Source organism: Physeter macrocephalus, chromosome 20 (assembly GCF_002837175.3).
Source record: "Physeter macrocephalus isolate SW-GA chromosome 20, ASM283717v5, whole genome shotgun sequence".
Taxonomy (NCBI): Eukaryota; Metazoa; Chordata; class Mammalia; order Artiodactyla; family Physeteridae; genus Physeter; species Physeter macrocephalus.
Window position 1 is genome coordinate 50,155,553 of NC_041233.1, and position 17,416 is coordinate 50,172,968.

Below are 17,416 nucleotides of genomic sequence, written 5' to 3' on the forward strand. Positions count from 1 at the left end.
TCTTCTTCCACTGGCGATCAGGAGTTTCTAGTCCATGTAAGACAAAATGTGGCCTGACCTCTGATTTGAATTGTGCTGTGCATAATTTCATATATTAGCTTTGTATCTTTATGGTAGCTTACCTAGAACATTTAATATTACTATTTAAGTCTGTATTCTTTGTAAGTGGCAAATACATTGTATACACAAAATGTTTCTCACTTATGCGGTATTATACCTTGAGATCTGGAAGGACTTTTGGATTTGGTGTAGTATTTAGCTTATGGTAGTTTTGTAGTTTTGTTTTTCTTTACTTGATCTTACTAAATTTTTTTTTTGCTTTAGATCTTTCAACAAAAGGCTGAAAACTACAGTAAAAATGAATGAGTTAAATACTTTGAACTATTTTAAAGTTTCAGGTGATACCTGATTTTATGTTGACAAAATTAGGTTCCAGATTTGCTTTCAAACTATTGATTATGTGTCAAATAAAATATACATACTTTACCGTGAGCATGCATTTACTAAGATAGCTGACAGTTCCCAAAATGACAGCTGGGAGGTTACGGTACATTTATAAAATACTAAGTTTTATTACTTCATGGTTTTAGCAGCAATAGATTCTGCTGCTTTTAGAGATATGCACCCTTACATTCTCTCTAGCAAAAAGCATGTCCTTGTGGCCTTCTGGAGAAATGGGGGCCTGAGACCCACACTGGTGTGTTGTCTTCTGCTCTGCCAGCCACCTGTGTTCCTAACTTGGCTTTTATATGATTGGATGCCTTTTGCTTGCAGCCTTGAGACCATGTACCTGAGTTCAGGAAGTTGTGTGTACAACAACCATGAAGGCAGGGACTTTGGTAAGAAGGTTTTAAAAGGAAAGATTTAAGTATATCAGTCAATATAACTTTAGAGTCTCCAAAACAAGTGGGTATCATTACTGAAAGCTTCCAACTTGAGGCCAGTGGGCAATTATTTTTCATAAGATAAATCTTTAATAGACTCCATTGGAGAATTTCAGATTTCTATAAAAATCTCTTATTTTTAAAATCCTATCTATTCTTTCTATATAGATATATACATATATGTAGCTATTTTTAATATTAACAAGTAATTTTACTTTTTTTCTAAATTAGCTGGTTATAATAACTTAGAAGTGGCAGAGTATCTGCTACAACATGGAGCTGATGTGAATGCTCAAGACAAAGGAGGACTTATTCCTTTACACAATGCAGCATCTTATGGGGTAAGTTCTTTCGTGTTACCTTTAAAAATGTCTGAAATTTTCAAAGTGAAAATCAGTATTACAATTCAAAAGGAATTTAGTTTGACTTTCTCATTTTAAAGAGAAGTAAATATGAGAGCTAAAGAGGTTAAATAACTTCAGAGTTTCAATTCCAAATCTGTTGTAGCTTGCCGTGTGACATGCAGCACGTTTTGTCTTTTGTTGTATTACCTTCCTTAGCACATATCTCTTATTTTCAGTGAGATGTTGGTGATTTCGTTTATTTGTTGGTGCCCAGAAACTCCATTGGGATTCATACGAATCTGTAGAGATGACATGCATTGTTCCTGACTTACAATAGCCTTGAATGTTAACAATCAGTATTGACCATCTTCAATTGATTAATTAAGGAAGGCTGCTGGTTTATAAATTGATGTTTAGCAGTTATAACACTTAAATAAATTAGAAACTGTTAAAGTGCTATTAATTTAGTTCCTTCCTGTGTAGAATTCTTAACTATTTTCTAGATATTTTCTCAAGTTAGGTAAATGTCTACTACTGTAATTTTTAATTAGCTACCCATAAATTATGATGATGGGGGGAAAACACAGTTTTTCATTCTAGAGTAAGTTTGAAACTGGAAAAATAGGTATATAGCTGGTTTCTTTTTAAGAACTAAAGCACGATAAAATAATATTTCCGACTGTAACAGGAGTATTTTCTTTTACAGCATGTAGATGTAGCAGCTTTACTAATAAAGTATAATGCATGTGTCAATGCTACGGACAAATGGGCTTTCACACCTTTGCACGAAGCAGCCCAAAAGGGACGAACACAGCTTTGTGCTTTATTGTTGGCCCATGGAGCTGATCCAACTCTTAAAAATCAGGAAGGACAAACACCTTTAGATTTAGTTTCAGTAAGTGATGGGCTCTTTGAAAAATCTCAGTGCTTTCCTGACTTTTTAAAATTCACTTGGTATATATAAAATGTCTTTATGGTGAATGTGGCAACATCTGGCTTTTAGCCCAATTTAAATTATAGGCCTCTTTTGTATTAAAATATAATGAGTAAATAATAGAATTATCAGTTACTGTAAGCTGAGTACTTTTAGAAATGGGAAAAAGAAGTGTAAGGTATAGCTGCTTACGTTAGTTAGGAAACAAGCAGGCAAGGCCCTCAGTGGATGCTGTTACAGTGCATAGGGCACAAGATGCTACAGGCCCATGGGTCTTTATGAACTTCCCCAGCTGGGAACATGGCCTTCAGGGTGCAGCCGCAAAGCCTGCCTTTATAGAGATTTTCTTCCCTCCCAGCACTGCCTTATCCCAAAGATTTTATTGCTTACCCCACAAAAACTTCATGAAACAAGTTTGTTCCTCCACTTCTCCATGGGAAGTCTTTTTTTCTTTCCTCTCCCAAGGAAACTCCTGTAGGTGTCTCCATTGTGGCCTCCAACCTCTGCTTTGGCCACTGTGATGCAGGTGCTTCTCTTGCCTCTGCCACTGAGGACATTGACCCAGAGCAGTGGAGGGAAAAGGGGAAGAAATTCTTCTTGAGGTGGAGAGGAAGGGGAGTCTCTTCTGCGCACTGCTTTCTACTGAGATTCCACTGTTGCAAGTTACATTGAGAAGCTGATTTAGTTCAGCTGCATTGGGGGTTGGATAGAATTTTCTCAGCAGGCTGACAACCCAACCATATTTGTAACATTATTTCTTAAGGGAAATATCCTTCCAGTTCCAAACTACCTTAGAGGTGAACTTTTCTTTTTTTTCATTTTTTTTTATTTTTTTGTGGTACGTGGGCCTCTCACTGTTGTGGCCTCTCCCATTGCGGGGCACAGGCTCCGGACGCGCAGGCTCAGCGGCCACGGCTCACGGGCCCAGCCGCTCCACGGCACGTGGGATCTTCCCGGACCGGGGCACAAACCTGCGTCCCCTGCATCGGCAGGTGGATTCTCAACCACTGCGCCACCAGGGAACCCCTGAACTTTTCTAATTCAGTCTGCACATATATTAGTCCACTAGATATAATTAAGTGACATTGAAACAGGGTGCACTAAGAACATGCATGGGTTTTAGAGTCAAACAGACCTGCCTTAGAATTCCAGCTCTACCACTTACAGTTATACAGTCTTGCAAGTTGCCTAACCTCAAAGCCTCAGTTACCTAATCTCCAAATGCAGGTAAAATATATCTGGTTAATATGAGAATTAAATGAGGTGATGTATTTAAAGTCCTCGGCGTGGTATCAAGTACGTAAAAAGCACCCAATACATTGTGCTAATGTTACTTTTAAGTGTTAGATACCAACTGCGAGTGTCATGGGAGTCCTCAGATTCAGGGGAAGAAAAAGGTGAGGATTGAAAAGGCAGTATAAATGAAAAGCCATGAAAACAAGTACTGTTTACTTTTTGCTGAATGTTAATTACTTAGTGTCTTAATTGAGCATTGTTAAAGAATAGTTATTTGTTACTTATTAAACAAATTAATATACCAGTAAAGTTGGGATTTTTTTTTCCATTCTAGCAGATTTGGTTAAAATGATTATCTTTTTTCCTACCCCTCCAAATGTTCAATTTTGAGGAACAAATATATTACTGAATATTTTCAAAAAAAAACCAAAAACCTCATTCTGTTTGCTAAAGTTCTGTGTAGATTGAATTACGTCTTCAGAATGCCTTTAAAAGGTTTTAAATCTTTTTAAAATTTATATTTCTAAAATTCATTTCAGTGCTTTTCAATCATGATATCAGGATTTTTTCTTGCTTTGCCACATTTAACAGTTTTATTTTGTATGTCTCAGAAGATGTGTTCTGTATTATGCTTTATGTTTAATAGCTGAATATCACTTATTTAGCTGAATATTACTTATTTGGTTCACTTTTTATAATAATTTTTATATAATAAGCAATTGTGCAAATCTGCTGGGTTTTTGTCATACTTTTTAATGTGTTCTATTGGGTGTAGTATAGAATTTTAAAACTTGCTTATTGCAGATTTCATCTCTCTGACATATACCCTAGGCAGATGATGTCAGTGCTCTCCTGACAGCAGCCATGCCCCCTTCTGCTCTGCCTTCATGTTATAAATCTCAAGTGCTCAATGGCGTGAGAAGTCCAGGAGCCACTGCAGATGCTCTGTCTTCAGGTCCATCCAGCCCATCAAGTCTTTCTGCAGCCAGCAGTCTTGACAACTTATCTGGCAGTTTTTCTGAACTGTCTTCAGTAGTTAGTTCAAGTGGAACAGAGGGTGCTTCCAGTTTGGAGAAAAAGGAAGGTAAGACATTCAGCCAAAATAACTGGTATCGTAGCCACATATTTGTCATTTGGATTACTAAAAAGCCATTTTTTTAACCTTAGATACAACTGTTAGTATCAGATTAACATAGCCTAAAAGTTTTAGCCTTTTATTGTTTTCTTTACATTAGTATTAGAATTCCTAATGAAACGTTCTCCCTCCACGATGAGACTTGATGAGTGTTCTGCTGCTAACCTACTCTTTAGATGTAAACATACTTTTTGACAGGTATAGAAGTCCTTTTGGTTGAGTACTTATGCCTTTATTTATATCTTCCAGTGTATTATTACAGAATTATGAAATACTTTTAACCCCACATCAAAATACCTAATTTTGAATACCTTTTTTTTTTTTTGCGATACGCGGGCCTCTCACTGCCGTGGCCTCTCCCATTACGGAGCGCAGGCTCAGCGGCCACAGCTCATGGGCCCAGCTGCTTCGCGGCATGCGGGATCCTCCCGGACCGGGGCACGAACCCGCATCCTCTGCATTGGCAGGCGGACTCTCAACCACTGCGCCACCAGGGAAGCCCTTGAATATCATTTTTAAAAAAGAAAAGAAAGGGAATTCCCTGGCGGTCCAGTGGTTAGGTAGGACTCAGCGCTGTCACGGCTGTGGGCCTAGGTTCAGTCCCTGGTTGGGGAACTAAGATCCCACAAGCCATGTGGCACAGCCAAAAAAAAAAAAAAGAAAAGAAAGAAAAAAAAGACACATACCTACAGTCTCTTTACCTTTTACCTGTCAAAATTGATCTCACCCTATGCAACACTGGAACTTGTTTTCATAAACTTTTTTTGTAAAATAGCTTACCTCTTCAAAGATAGGGAGACTTTGCTTTTTTAATTGAGATATAATTGACATATAACATTTTATTAGTTTAAGCTGTATGGAAACATATTTTAAAGATACAGTTAAAAATAAAATTTCTTGAAAAGATTTCTTTGTAACATGAGAGTGCCCCATTGCTTAACCCTTTTCTTCTGATAATGTTGGAATTTTATAGCTTTCTCCTTGCAATTTTTGATGTTAAGTTTAATATATCCCAAACAGCTGTTAATATTTTGCTTCATCTTTACATTCTTCATGCATGTAATAATGTCACAAAACTTTGCTTTTATAATGTTGAAATACATTATTCTGATATGAAATTTTGTGTACTGTGATTTTTTTTTTCTAGTTCCAGGAGTAGATTTTAGCATAACTCAGTTTGTAAGGAATCTTGGACTTGAACACCTAATGGATATATTTGAGAGAGAACAGGTAAGTACATGAGTTGTTTTGCTTGGTTTGGTGTTTGGGGGAACCTCAAGGGAAGAATAGAACATACTTGAAATGCCCTGAACCATTCAGCCTATTGAGGGGTGAAAAGGATGTTTTTTTAAGAGACTGGAAATCAGTCAGTCTTCTAATTTGACTTGTTCTTGGACTATCCATTTAGTTTATTAGCACATAAAAATTGTTTCGTGTGTAGTAGCAGTAAAATAGCTGTCTTGAGTAAATTTAGCGTATTCATTTCTTAAAAGTAAGTTATCCTTGAGCTCAGTTTGTTCAATTCTGTTGTGTCAGTCACTACCCGCTCTAAGCCTGACACTTTGCTAGCCACTATGGGGAGATACATAGACACACAAACTATATATCTGGGCGTTTCTAGAACAGTCCTAATATAAAGTATTCTGTCAGAATACATTTACTGATTTTTTTGAGTCCAGAAAATATAATTATTATAGACTTGCACCCCTAAGGAACTTTCGATCTAGTTAGGGGGCTATACCAAGAACATATAAAGAGTTAAGTTTTTGGCATAGAAATTATAAGAAAAAAAGAGTTACTACAAGCTGGACTGTTCAGGGAAAGCTTCATGGAAGATTTGTTAAAAAAAAAAAAAAACCAGGATTTTAAAGAATGTCTTCAGTTTCACAAGATGGGAATAATATATTTGAGGTAAAAGGCTTAGTTTGAACAATGATGCTCAAGTTATCAGTTAGCATAGTCCAGAGTCTGTAGGAACATTACATTAAGACACCGTGTAAATAGGTTGGATGCAGAGTGATGGTAAAATAGTGTGCCTAAATGTGGCTAATTTGAAAATGCATTTTTGTTTTGCAGTTTAGTTCTGCTCAGGTTCTTACAGTAAATGAAAATAATGATATTTTTGGTAGTTCATGACTCAACTTTCTGTTTAATTAGCTGCAACTTTTCAGTTTCAGTTTAACAGCTGGTGTGCTTTCATTTCTAATCTGTTCAGAATAATTTGAAATAAATGTATAAGTCTAATACATTGTGAGAACACCAATATATGAATGTCTTCCAAACAAGTCTTCTAAACAGTTTCATTCTCTTTTGTAAGATCACTTTGGATGTGTTAGTTGAGATGGGGCACAAGGAGCTGAAGGAGATTGGAATCAATGCTTATGGACATAGACACAAACTAATTAAAGGAGTTGAGAGACTTATCTCTGGGCAACAAGGTATTTCATTTTAAGTCATTGCTATCATCAGTTTAACAGCTTGCACAAAGGCAGCCCTCAACTTAGTAAATGATAATTTTAAAATCTGTAACAGAGAGTCCACTTAATAAGCGTACTGAGTAGGATTCCAGAAACCTGGGATCGAATCTTAAATCTGCCACTGTTAAGCTCCTGAGCTGCTACCTTTAACTCTGTGAACCTAAGTGACGTGTCTGGGCCATTCAGAAATGTGGGTGTTGTTTTATCTCTGAAGTTTTTTCCGTTATTTCCATTCACTTATTTCTGAAGTTATTGTAGCTCAAAAGTTTTATGGTTCTAAAAGATCTGAAAGTTGGATATCTAATATCTTATGGTAATATAATAGGTAACGACTAGGTGTTCAGGCCTGCCCATAAAATAATGTTGTGAATCTCTTTTGTTGTAAATAGTAAATTCTAAATACTTGCAGTAAAAGTATTGGGGAACAGTAATGTTGCAACTAAAGAAACATAGCGAAACAAAGTTGAATAATATTTTATTTCTCTTGAATGTTGATATGTTAGGAAAATGCAAATTGCATTTGTTCAGTAGGTATTCACACTTCCTATATATCAGGTCTTGGGTATAAAAGATGAATTATTTTAGGTGTCAGAACCATATTTTAAGTTCATTGTTAAACTGAGGGAGTGATATACCCCAGGGTCAAAAACATCCTGTAATTGAAGACCTGGCTGTACAAACCCCCATTAGCAAAAATGAGAGAATTTTTAGGGAAGGATGTATGCTAGCCAGGATGAGTCCATCTCTTGAAGAAGAAAAAAGAGAGCTTTGAAAATCAGGTGATTCAAGCTAAAGAATGTTTTAAACTGGAATTCTGGAATAGAATTAATTAAAGGTAGATGCACTTTACTTGCCTGATAGGAACTGGGGCAAAACATTTAAAATGTGAGATAGTCTTGGATATTTCTAGTATAGAAGACAAAATTTTATGAGATAAAGAAGAGGGAAGACTCATGGCTCCCTGGAATGTTAGTATGAAGAGGAGATAGAACCCTCAGTTGTGGACTGCCATCATGACTCTACTAGAAAACACTGGATCTGGTAGGATAGCAGTTAATATTGTTGAAAGGCTCAGGAAACAATGATGGAACCAGATACACCTCCTTCAAGTGTCAGAGGTACGTACCTCCATGCTGCCTCTGGTCATTCTGATAACATCCAGCTACAATTTAGTAGGCACATTCATTCCTAAATGGAGGAGAAACATCATGACACAGAATGACTGTGTCTGATCTAGCACATCAGGGTCACTTTCCTATATAAAGTTACCACCTTCCTCATTTTCATTTGAAGCCAGGATTCTATACCTGTATTATACCCAATTTGCAAAATGAAACCAGTGGCAAGCTTCTGACAGTCTCTCATCTCGCTGACTTAACAGCCTTAGCTATCATTCAGTGCATCAAGTTAATAGATTACTTTTTCTGGGACTTCCCTGGTGGTGCAGTGGTTAAGAATCCGCCTGCCAATGCAGGGGACACAGGTTCGAGCCCTGGTCTGTGATGATCCCACATGCTGCAGAGCAGCTAAGCCCGTGCGCCACAACTGCTGGGCCTGTGCTCTAGAGCCTGCGAGCCACATACTGAGCCCATGCGCAGCAACTGCTGAAGCCCACGTGTCTAGAGTCCATGCTCTGCAACAAGAGAAGCCACCACAATGAGAAGCCCACACACCACAACAAAGAGCAACCCCCACTCGCTGCAACTAGCGAAAGCCTGCGCGCAGCAAGAAAGACCCAACGCAGCCAAAAATAAATAAATAAATAAATTTTTTTTTTAAAAAAACATTACTTGTTCTGATCTTTCAGCACTGATAAATGTCTTCTTGAGGCCATTAGAAGATGGCTTAGTCAAGTGTTTGTCACAGACTTTATTCTGTTAAGTGTTTTTTCTATAAAAAGTGTTGTTTTCTATAAAACACCTTCTCTGTATAGTCTCCATACTTCCTGTAGACATTGTAATTCAGCCATATCTTTACATCTTTATCAGAGTTTGGCATGTTGGTGGTAGTACTGTTACTCAGACCATAACAGTGTTCTTAGTCTCCAGAGGCAAACTGCCATGCATTAACCCAGCAAGAAAGGATTTGGGCCCTAACTGAGAAAACAGTGGAGCTCTGGACATCTTGTAGAGATTAAAGCAGAGTTGTGTTACAGATGTAACAAAGAAATTAGAAAATTCTGTTTTAAGATTCCATTTAAAAAGCTTTTGTGAGAGTAAAGATACAAAAATATATCTGATTATCTTGACTGTTGACATTCAGAAAATACGACAAATTCATTGCTGAATTAAAGAATCTATCATGGGTTAGAATAAGCATTCCATCGTTAGTAGACTTTATGACTTCTCATTCTTGGATGATTTAAAATTACCTAAGGCCGTGCAAGTTTCTTCCTCAGTTTTACAAAAAATAAAAGGACCAAATGCTGAAAGGGCTGCCTAGTTAATAAAGGAAATAATTTGAAGAAGAAAACGTGTGACAAATAGGAAATAAAGAATAGAAAGATTTTCTGAACTATTCTCACAAAACCCTTATGACTTGTAAGATAAAAAAAAAAGTCATCTAAATGCAGTGTGATATTCTGGTTTGGATCCTGGAAAAGTAAAAGGATATTAGTGGGGAAAACTGGTGAAATCCAAATAAAGTCTGTAATTTACTTAATTTTTGACAGGTGTACTATGATTGTGTAAAATAGTAACATTAAGGAGACATTAATGTTCCTGATGGTAACATTAGGAAGTGGAGTGAGAGTACACAGGAACTCTCAGTGCTCTCAGCCTTCCTGTAGATCTAAATTATCCCAAAATAAAGTTTTTTAAAATTGGTAGTAAGCATCAGATAAATTAGGTGGTTGTTTTGGGTTGATGTTTTATTGGGCGGGTTTTTTGGCAAATTTTTTTTTACCTTTAAATTTCATTTGATAGGTCTTAACCCATACTTAACTCTGAACACCTCTGGAAGTGGAACAATTCTCATAGATCTGTCTCCTGATGATAAAGAGTTTCAGTCTGTGGAGGAAGAGGTATGTTCATATACCTTAAATAAATGTTGGTTCAGTAGCTAAATTTCCCAGAAGTTTCCAGATCTACTTGAACATGTATGTAGCAGGGTTTTTTAATGTCCCTAACTCTTTAGCACCTGGAAAACTTTTGAAATCAGCATTTAAAGTACACTATCTCAGTAAACCTTAATTCTAATAACTTGGTTCAGCGCTACAATTAATACACAGAATTCTGTTGAAGAAGAGGTTGCTAATACTTCGTTCCTTCATGAAGGCAATTGCAAAGCCCAGTATCTTAGACAAGACCCAGAACATGTGAATGCTACTTATCTAGGAAATTTTTTTCTAGCTTTCTTTCCACAAAGCTCTTGGATCCACCAAAATCTTAGAATATTGCCTTGCACCTTGAAGAACATCATACCCTAAATGTGTGAGCTGAGCACAGAGATACAAAGTTGGGTGAGACTTAGTTCTAAAGCTCAGGAAACTCCAACTCTCAATGAAATACAAATTGTGCTTTATTAGAGCAAAACAAATGGGAACAAATAAATCATTGGGGGTTTTTTTGGTATATCAAGTGGTTGGCTTTGTATGTTTAGCTCACCTATGCATCTGCTTCTTTTTCTTCCTGTAGTTTGCATTATATAATTTTCACCTCTATGTATTTTTAGATTCATTGTATTAGCTATCTGCTATCTCTCAAAAATAGTACGTGTGAACTTATAGAACTCATTCCTTAAACAACAAAAATATTAAAAACCCATTTTGTATTCTCAAAAATAGAATCATATGGGTCAAGAACCGCGTTCCCTAAATCAAAAAAAAACACACAAAAGCTAATGCATGTATATTTGAAATATTTTTCCGTCAGATGCAGAGTACAGTCCGAGAGCACAGAGATGGAGGTCATGCAGGTGGAATCTTCAACAGATACAATATTCTCAAGGTAATAAGTTAGTGAAAATAAAGTTTGCTGAGACCATAGTTTTCAAAGCCTGAAGCCATGGTTAACTTTCACAAGAATGTAATCTGTCCAGCCCAGTAAGTCTTTCATCAGGGGATATTTTGGGAAAGAATATGTCCTTGGAAGGTTAAGATCCTCAAATCTCTGTACTAAACACTAGTTCAGCCTCTGTTGAACATATTTAAGTTTAGGGATTATGCTTTATCTTGGGGTAAAGGTAAATCCTGCAGGTTTAGGACTTTAAATATGTAAACTACTATTAAGGTACTCTGTTGTAACAAAGTTGAATTTTTTTGTGACTCATGGAAGGACTCCCATCTTTATAATTACACCATGGTTTGTTTGTCCTAACTGTGACTACTCCAGGTTTCTGTGAATCCCCACATATACCAATTTTTGGTAATTTTAGTAGTACTCCTTCTATACCTTCCATCTTTCCAAAAATAGTCTTTAAAAAAAATGTTTTAAAGAGAGTCCTGACTGTTATTTATATCAGTTACTCTTCTCAGGACCTTTTTCAGCTTTGCTAGTTTGTGTTGTTGTTGTTTAAGCTATACAGCAACCAAGCTGCATACTCTACTTGAGATGCATAATGATTTTCGATTAACTACATTGATATATTCTTAATCATTATAAGACTTAGAGTTATAATTAAAATGTGGCAAGTATCTTTCTAATACCTAAATTTTAAACTCAAAGGTGAACAGCATCAAATCTTTCAGCTATGTTGTATTACTGTGTCACAATAATATACTATTATGAGTATACTAATGTCATATTTTAGAATTAGTGAATACTAAAATTATTCATTGAGATTGCTGTGTTCATACTATTTAGAAATAAGATGATATAAAACAAGCACACATTATTCAGGTGAAAGGGTTATTCTTCTGGGAGCTATATTTTATTAGTTCATATCATAGTATGACCTGAGTGTCTTGAGATTTCTATTCATGGATATATATATATATAGTAATTTTTAATAAGATAAATAATTATTCCTACTACAGGCAAATTTCAGTCAAGTCCATTTGTGTGCAAGCAGTAACAGAATGTGTAGAGGTTTGTTAAGGTTGAAGGCAGGGAAGAGAATATGTATTTGATTTCCAAAATTACTGAATTTGGGAGGTATGCTGTTTTCTTCCTTATAAAAGTATTTTAATGTAATATCTAATAAAAGTATTTTCATTGATAAAACTTTGTTCCCTTTTATTTTTAAACATTAATGAGCTCTGTTTATGCCAGTTGTGTGCCTTGATTATGTCTGTGATGGTATTTTGAGTTAATTTGAACCAAGACTAAAACCACCAGCTCCCAGATGTGTTCTAGGACCAGCAGGGGGCTGTAGCACCCTTAAATAAAGCTAAGAAACAGCACTAGGATTGTGAATTTTGACAGTACTCCTAATGAAACCAGTATCCATCCTTAACTCTTCTCCAGACAAATTTTAGGAATTGGAGGGACAGGGAAGGATAGAGGGAGTACTTGGTAGGTGTATGTGTTTGTGTGTGTGTGTGTGTGTGTGTTTGGTGTGGCTATTTCAGTTTTTTTTTAACATCTTTATTGGAGTATAATTGCTTTACAGTGGTGTGTTAGTTTTTGCTTTATAACAAAGTAAATCAGCTATACATATACATATATCCCCATATCCCCTCCCTCTTGCGTCTCTGTCCCACCCTCCCTATCCCACCCCTCTAGGTGGTCACAAAGCCCCGAGCTGATCTCGCTGTGCTATGCAGCTGCTTCCCACTGCCTATCTATTTTACATTTGGTAGTGTATATATGTCCATGCCACTCTCTCGCTTTGTCACAGCTTACCCTTTCCCCTCCCCGTGTCCTCCAGTCCATTCTCTACGTCTGTGTCTTTATTCCTCTCCTGCCCCTAGGTTCTTCATAACCTTTTTTTTTTTGGATTCCATATATATGTGTTAGCATACGGTATTTGTTTTTCTCTTTCTGACTTACTTCACTCTGTATGACAGACTCCAGGTCCATCCACCTCACTACAAATAACTCAATTGCGTTTCTTTTTATGGCTGAGTAATATGTGCTACATCTTCTTTATCCATTCCTCTGTCGATGGACTTAGGTTGCTTCCACGTCCTGGCTATTGTAAATAGAGCTGCAGTGAACATTTTGGTACATGACTCTTTTTGAATTATGGTTTTCTCAGGGTATGTGCCCAGTAGTGGGATTGCTGGGTCATATGGTAGTTCTACTTTTAGTTTTTTAAGGAACCTCCATACTGTTCTCCATAGTGGCTGTATCAATTTACATTACCACCAACAGTGCAAGAGGGTTCCCTTTTCTCCACACCCTCTCCAGCATTTATTGTTTGTAGATTTTCTGATGATGGCCATTCTGACTTGTGTATTTCAAATATTTTTAATTAAAAGCAGACAAAGATGGTACTTTGAGCCAGATAAAGCAGGGGGGAAAGGATAGTATTCTCTTTCTTATACTTACATACAGAACTCAGCATGTCTGATTTGGAGATGTTTTAGTAATAATTCTAAAGTAATGAGAATGGAAGTATTTTAATCAATTAACAGCACTCTTGACCTTTACATATAGCTTTTTCCCCCCTTTGTAGTTGTTTGATTTCCAAAATGTACCTATATTTCCATTTTTATGGTTGGGTTAAAGTTTTTTAGTTGACTAAAAATAACACATAATTTATATTTCAGAGAAAAGTTTTGCCTCTCTTCTGGCCCCATGTGGCCCATTTTGGATAAGATTAATTATTATGATCTAGAGATTTTATTTTTCTGGTTTCTTTTTAAAGATTCAGAAAGTTTGTAACAAGAAACTATGGGAAAGATATACTCACAGGAGGAAAGAAGTTTCTGAAGAAAACCACAACCATGCAAATGAAAGAATGCTATTTCATGGTAAGATTCTTCTCCCTCAATCCTACCACCATCCTCCACATTTTTTGTCAGGTTTGACATAATAATGAATCTGTATATTCCTCATGTCATTTTTAAAAAATAAACAGTATTTCTGTAAATCTTTACATTTATATTTTTTTGTTTGTTTTTTTGGCTGTGTTGGGTCTACGTTGCTGTGCATGGGCTTTCTCCAGTTGCGGCGAGCAGGGGCTACTCTTCGTTGCAGTGTGCGTGCTCCTCATTGCAGTGGCTTCTCTTGTTGAGAAACACGGGCTCTAGGCATGTGAGCTTCAGTAGTTGTGGCGCATGGGCTCAGTAGTTGTGGCTCGCGGGCTCTAGAGCACAGGCTTAGTAGTTGTGGCGCACGGGCTTTGTTGCTCTGTGGCATGTGGGATCTTCCAGACCAGGGATCCAACCCATGTCCCCTGCATTTGCAGGCGGATTCTTAACCACTGCGCCACCAAGGAAGTCCCTGTATTTTTAACGTCTTTTGAGTTTGTATGTTTTACAATGGGTGGTGTATAAATAGGATTACCATAACAGAAAAAGTGTAGAAATGAGAATGTTGACTATTCATATTTTCCCTTTTATTTTAATATAGTTGATTTTGTGTGATGATTACTCTGAAAAATGGTGTGTACTGGTTGGGTGAATTAAAGTTAAAATAAGATCTGAAAATTGCCTCAGAAGAATATATCCATCCTGTTCTGACTGATTCTAAGGGTCAAGGCTACATTTAACTTCAGCAAAAAGAGCCACTGTCACTGAACCTCTGGAGTTTTCTGAGAACTTTTGTTGAATTGTGAGCACCATTACTTGTCATTGTTGAAATTTCCTGTTTGTTGCAAGTTGGCAGGTGTTGATTGGTGTTTCATGTTTATAGCAAAGATTAATATAATATTAATGTAGTGTTTATCAAGTCTTCAAGCACATTACCCATGATCGGTCCAGTCTGTTCCTTCAGTTGGCTTTGATTGCAGAAAATTTTTAGAGACTGGTAAAGTTCTATAAAACACAGCATTTAAATTTCACAGTCCCTTGGAAGAATGGCTATAGCAGACTGAATTGGTGTATAATATCTAAATGGTACTTCTCATTCCAAAACCCTAAAAATCATCATGATAATTTCTTGGCACTGAGCATATTTATTTATGTATTGACTTGATGGTTGTGATGAATAACTTTTTCTGTTTTATAATAGAAATGGTTTTGGTTTTTCCAAATTCAAATAAGTTATTGTATTCTTCAGTATTTCTGTAAAGTGGAATTCAGTGTATTTTCCTGTCCCTTTATGAACAGGGACACTGATCTTGATGGATCAGTTAGTTGTGTTATACTGGCTTTTCCCAACCCCCAGCCTCACTCCACTCCCTGGCCCGGTACCCATGCTTAGTACCTCCTCTCCTTTGGCTAAGCTCCTTCTTGGCACACATGCAAGGAAGGAGGAGAAAGAAGTCAATATGTAGGGAATGAAGGAACATACCACATTTACCGTTGAAATCTGGTACTAGCACGTGATAAAAGGCAGAGAAGTGGAAGGATAGGAGAGAAGAGGTGTAAAGAAGAAAATGAACATGAAAAGATCACTCTGGCCACTTTTTTTTTTTTTTTTTTTTTTTTTTTTTTTTTTTTGGCGGTACACGGGCCTCTCACTGCCGTGGCTTCTCCCGTTGCGGAGCACAGGCTCCGGACGCGCAGGCTCAGCGGCCACGGCTCACGGGCCCAACCGCTCCGCGGCATGTGGGATCTTCCCGGACCGGGGCACGAACTCGTGTCGCCTGCATCGGCAGGCGGACTCTCAACCACTGCGCCACCAGGCAAGCCCTGGCCACTTTTGATATCTAGAAAAAGTACACAGATGTGGGCATCATTGCGTGACCTAATTGCATTCAGCCTTGCCATAAGAGGTGAATTATGAGACTCTTGGTTCTGGATATGTATGAATTTGGGGGCTGGAATTTGATAACTCTAGCATTGATATTTCAGGTGATCTGTTTGTTTTTCTAGTTGAATCTGTATGTGTCCTTACTTTGGCATCTGAACCACCACCCTATTAGAAACATTCATTCATATTAGCAATTCTTCTAAAATAACTGTTTATTCTAAAGTGGTGAGCTAGCTGACAGTTAACTTGTTAACTCTTGGGTTTTGATTTTGCTTTATTGTGGTGGTGGTGTATATATGTTTAAGAATTTAACTTCTAAGAGGTTTTAGCTTTTGTTCTTTTTCTTCTAAGATAATTTTAAAATGTTATGTATTTATATGTATTTTAGGGTCTCCCTTTGTGAATGCAATTATTCATAAAGGCTTTGACGAAAGGCATGCTTACATAGGTGGCATGTTTGGAGCTGGGATCTATTTTGCTGAAAACTCTTCCAAAAGCAATCAGTATGTGTATGGAATCGGAGGAGGTACTGGGTGTCCAGTACACAAAGACAGATCTTGTTACATTTGCCACAGGTAAGAGATCACTTGTTCTCGTTTATTTTGATAAGAATCAGTTAAGAACTGGTTTCAAATTTGAGAAATTTGGGGGGCAAAACATTATCTCGGACAACTTTAGGAATCCAAGCTAGTCATATTTCAGGTTGCTTTTGGTCCTCTCACCAGTTCTAGTAATGGCTAATATTTATTAAATGATCTGTATGGGCCAAGCATAGGTCTACGCACTTGACCTATTCATCTCATTCAGTCATTAGAGCACATGGTGCTTTCAGAATATGGAATAGAAAATATCACTGGGCATGAAAGAGATTTTATTGTGGACTCTTTAAAAATCTAGTATTCAAAGGCTAAAATGGCATTACTTGGTACACCTAATCATTTCATGGCAATGTGTGAGGGAGTCTCTCTTCCACTGTGGTAATGATCTTAATCCTCAATCTGTGATGTTACTACTCAAAAAGTTATAATAAAATACATCAGTCCCTTTAGAAAGCACATTATCAAAGAACTACTTTGTACTTTTTTCCTGCTTTTAGTTACCCTGGTCTAACTCAGTTGTTAAAATCATTCAAATGACTTGGGTCTAATTGATAAAATCCTCATAGGTAAATAAATTCTTTTTCACCATTTGAAAAATCAAGTAAGATTAATTCCTGAGGTTTATTCTTTAGTTAGGACACTGCTTATAAAGACCTAGAACAGTAGCTATCAAACATGAGCAAGCTCAGAATCACCTAGAGGGCTAGTAAAAACACAGATTCCGGTGCCATGCGTCCTGAGTTGTTGATTTAGTAGGTGGGGCCCTAGAACTTGAATTTCTACCAATTTCTACCAAGTTCCTAGCTGATGCTAAAGCTTCTGATCACTGATGTAGAAACCCTAGAGCAGTAGTTCTCAGCTTTGGCAGCACATTGGAGTTACCTAAGGGGCTTTAAAAACTAATGCCTGGGGGCTTCCCTGGTGGCGCAGTGGTTGCGCGTCCGCCTGCCGATGCAGGGGAACCGGGTTCGCGCCCCGGTCCGGGAAGATCCCACATGCCGCGGAGCGGCTGGGCCCGTGAGCCATGGCCGCTGAGCCTGCGCGTCCGGAGCCTGTGCTCCGCAAC

At 37.3% G+C, this 17,416-nt stretch overlaps 1 protein-coding gene across 5 annotated transcripts in view; it reads left to right on the forward strand.

Annotated features, from left to right (window-relative positions):
• TNKS2 (tankyrase 2) overlaps positions 1-17,416 on the forward strand; it is a 64,651-nt gene that overhangs the window by 41,180 nt on the left and 6,055 nt on the right. For 3 of the 5 annotated variants that reach the window (XM_024121231.3, XM_024121232.2, XM_024121233.2), the window contains 9 exons: positions 1,116-1,225; positions 1,935-2,123; positions 4,230-4,482; positions 5,681-5,763; positions 6,851-6,971; positions 9,935-10,032; positions 10,883-10,957; positions 13,761-13,866; positions 16,140-16,326. In XM_024121231.3, the coding sequence (XP_023976999.1) occupies positions 1,116-1,225; positions 1,935-2,123; positions 4,230-4,482; positions 5,681-5,763; positions 6,851-6,971; positions 9,935-10,032; positions 10,883-10,957; positions 13,761-13,866; positions 16,140-16,326 (1,222 nt within the window). Of the gene's footprint in view, positions 1-1,115; positions 1,226-1,934; positions 2,124-4,229; positions 4,483-5,680; positions 5,764-6,850; positions 6,972-9,934; positions 10,033-10,882; positions 10,958-13,760; positions 13,867-14,467; positions 14,669-16,139; positions 16,327-17,416 lie in introns of those variants that run through there. The other 2 variants (XR_003677378.2, XM_024121234.2) reach the window with 2 other exon arrangements.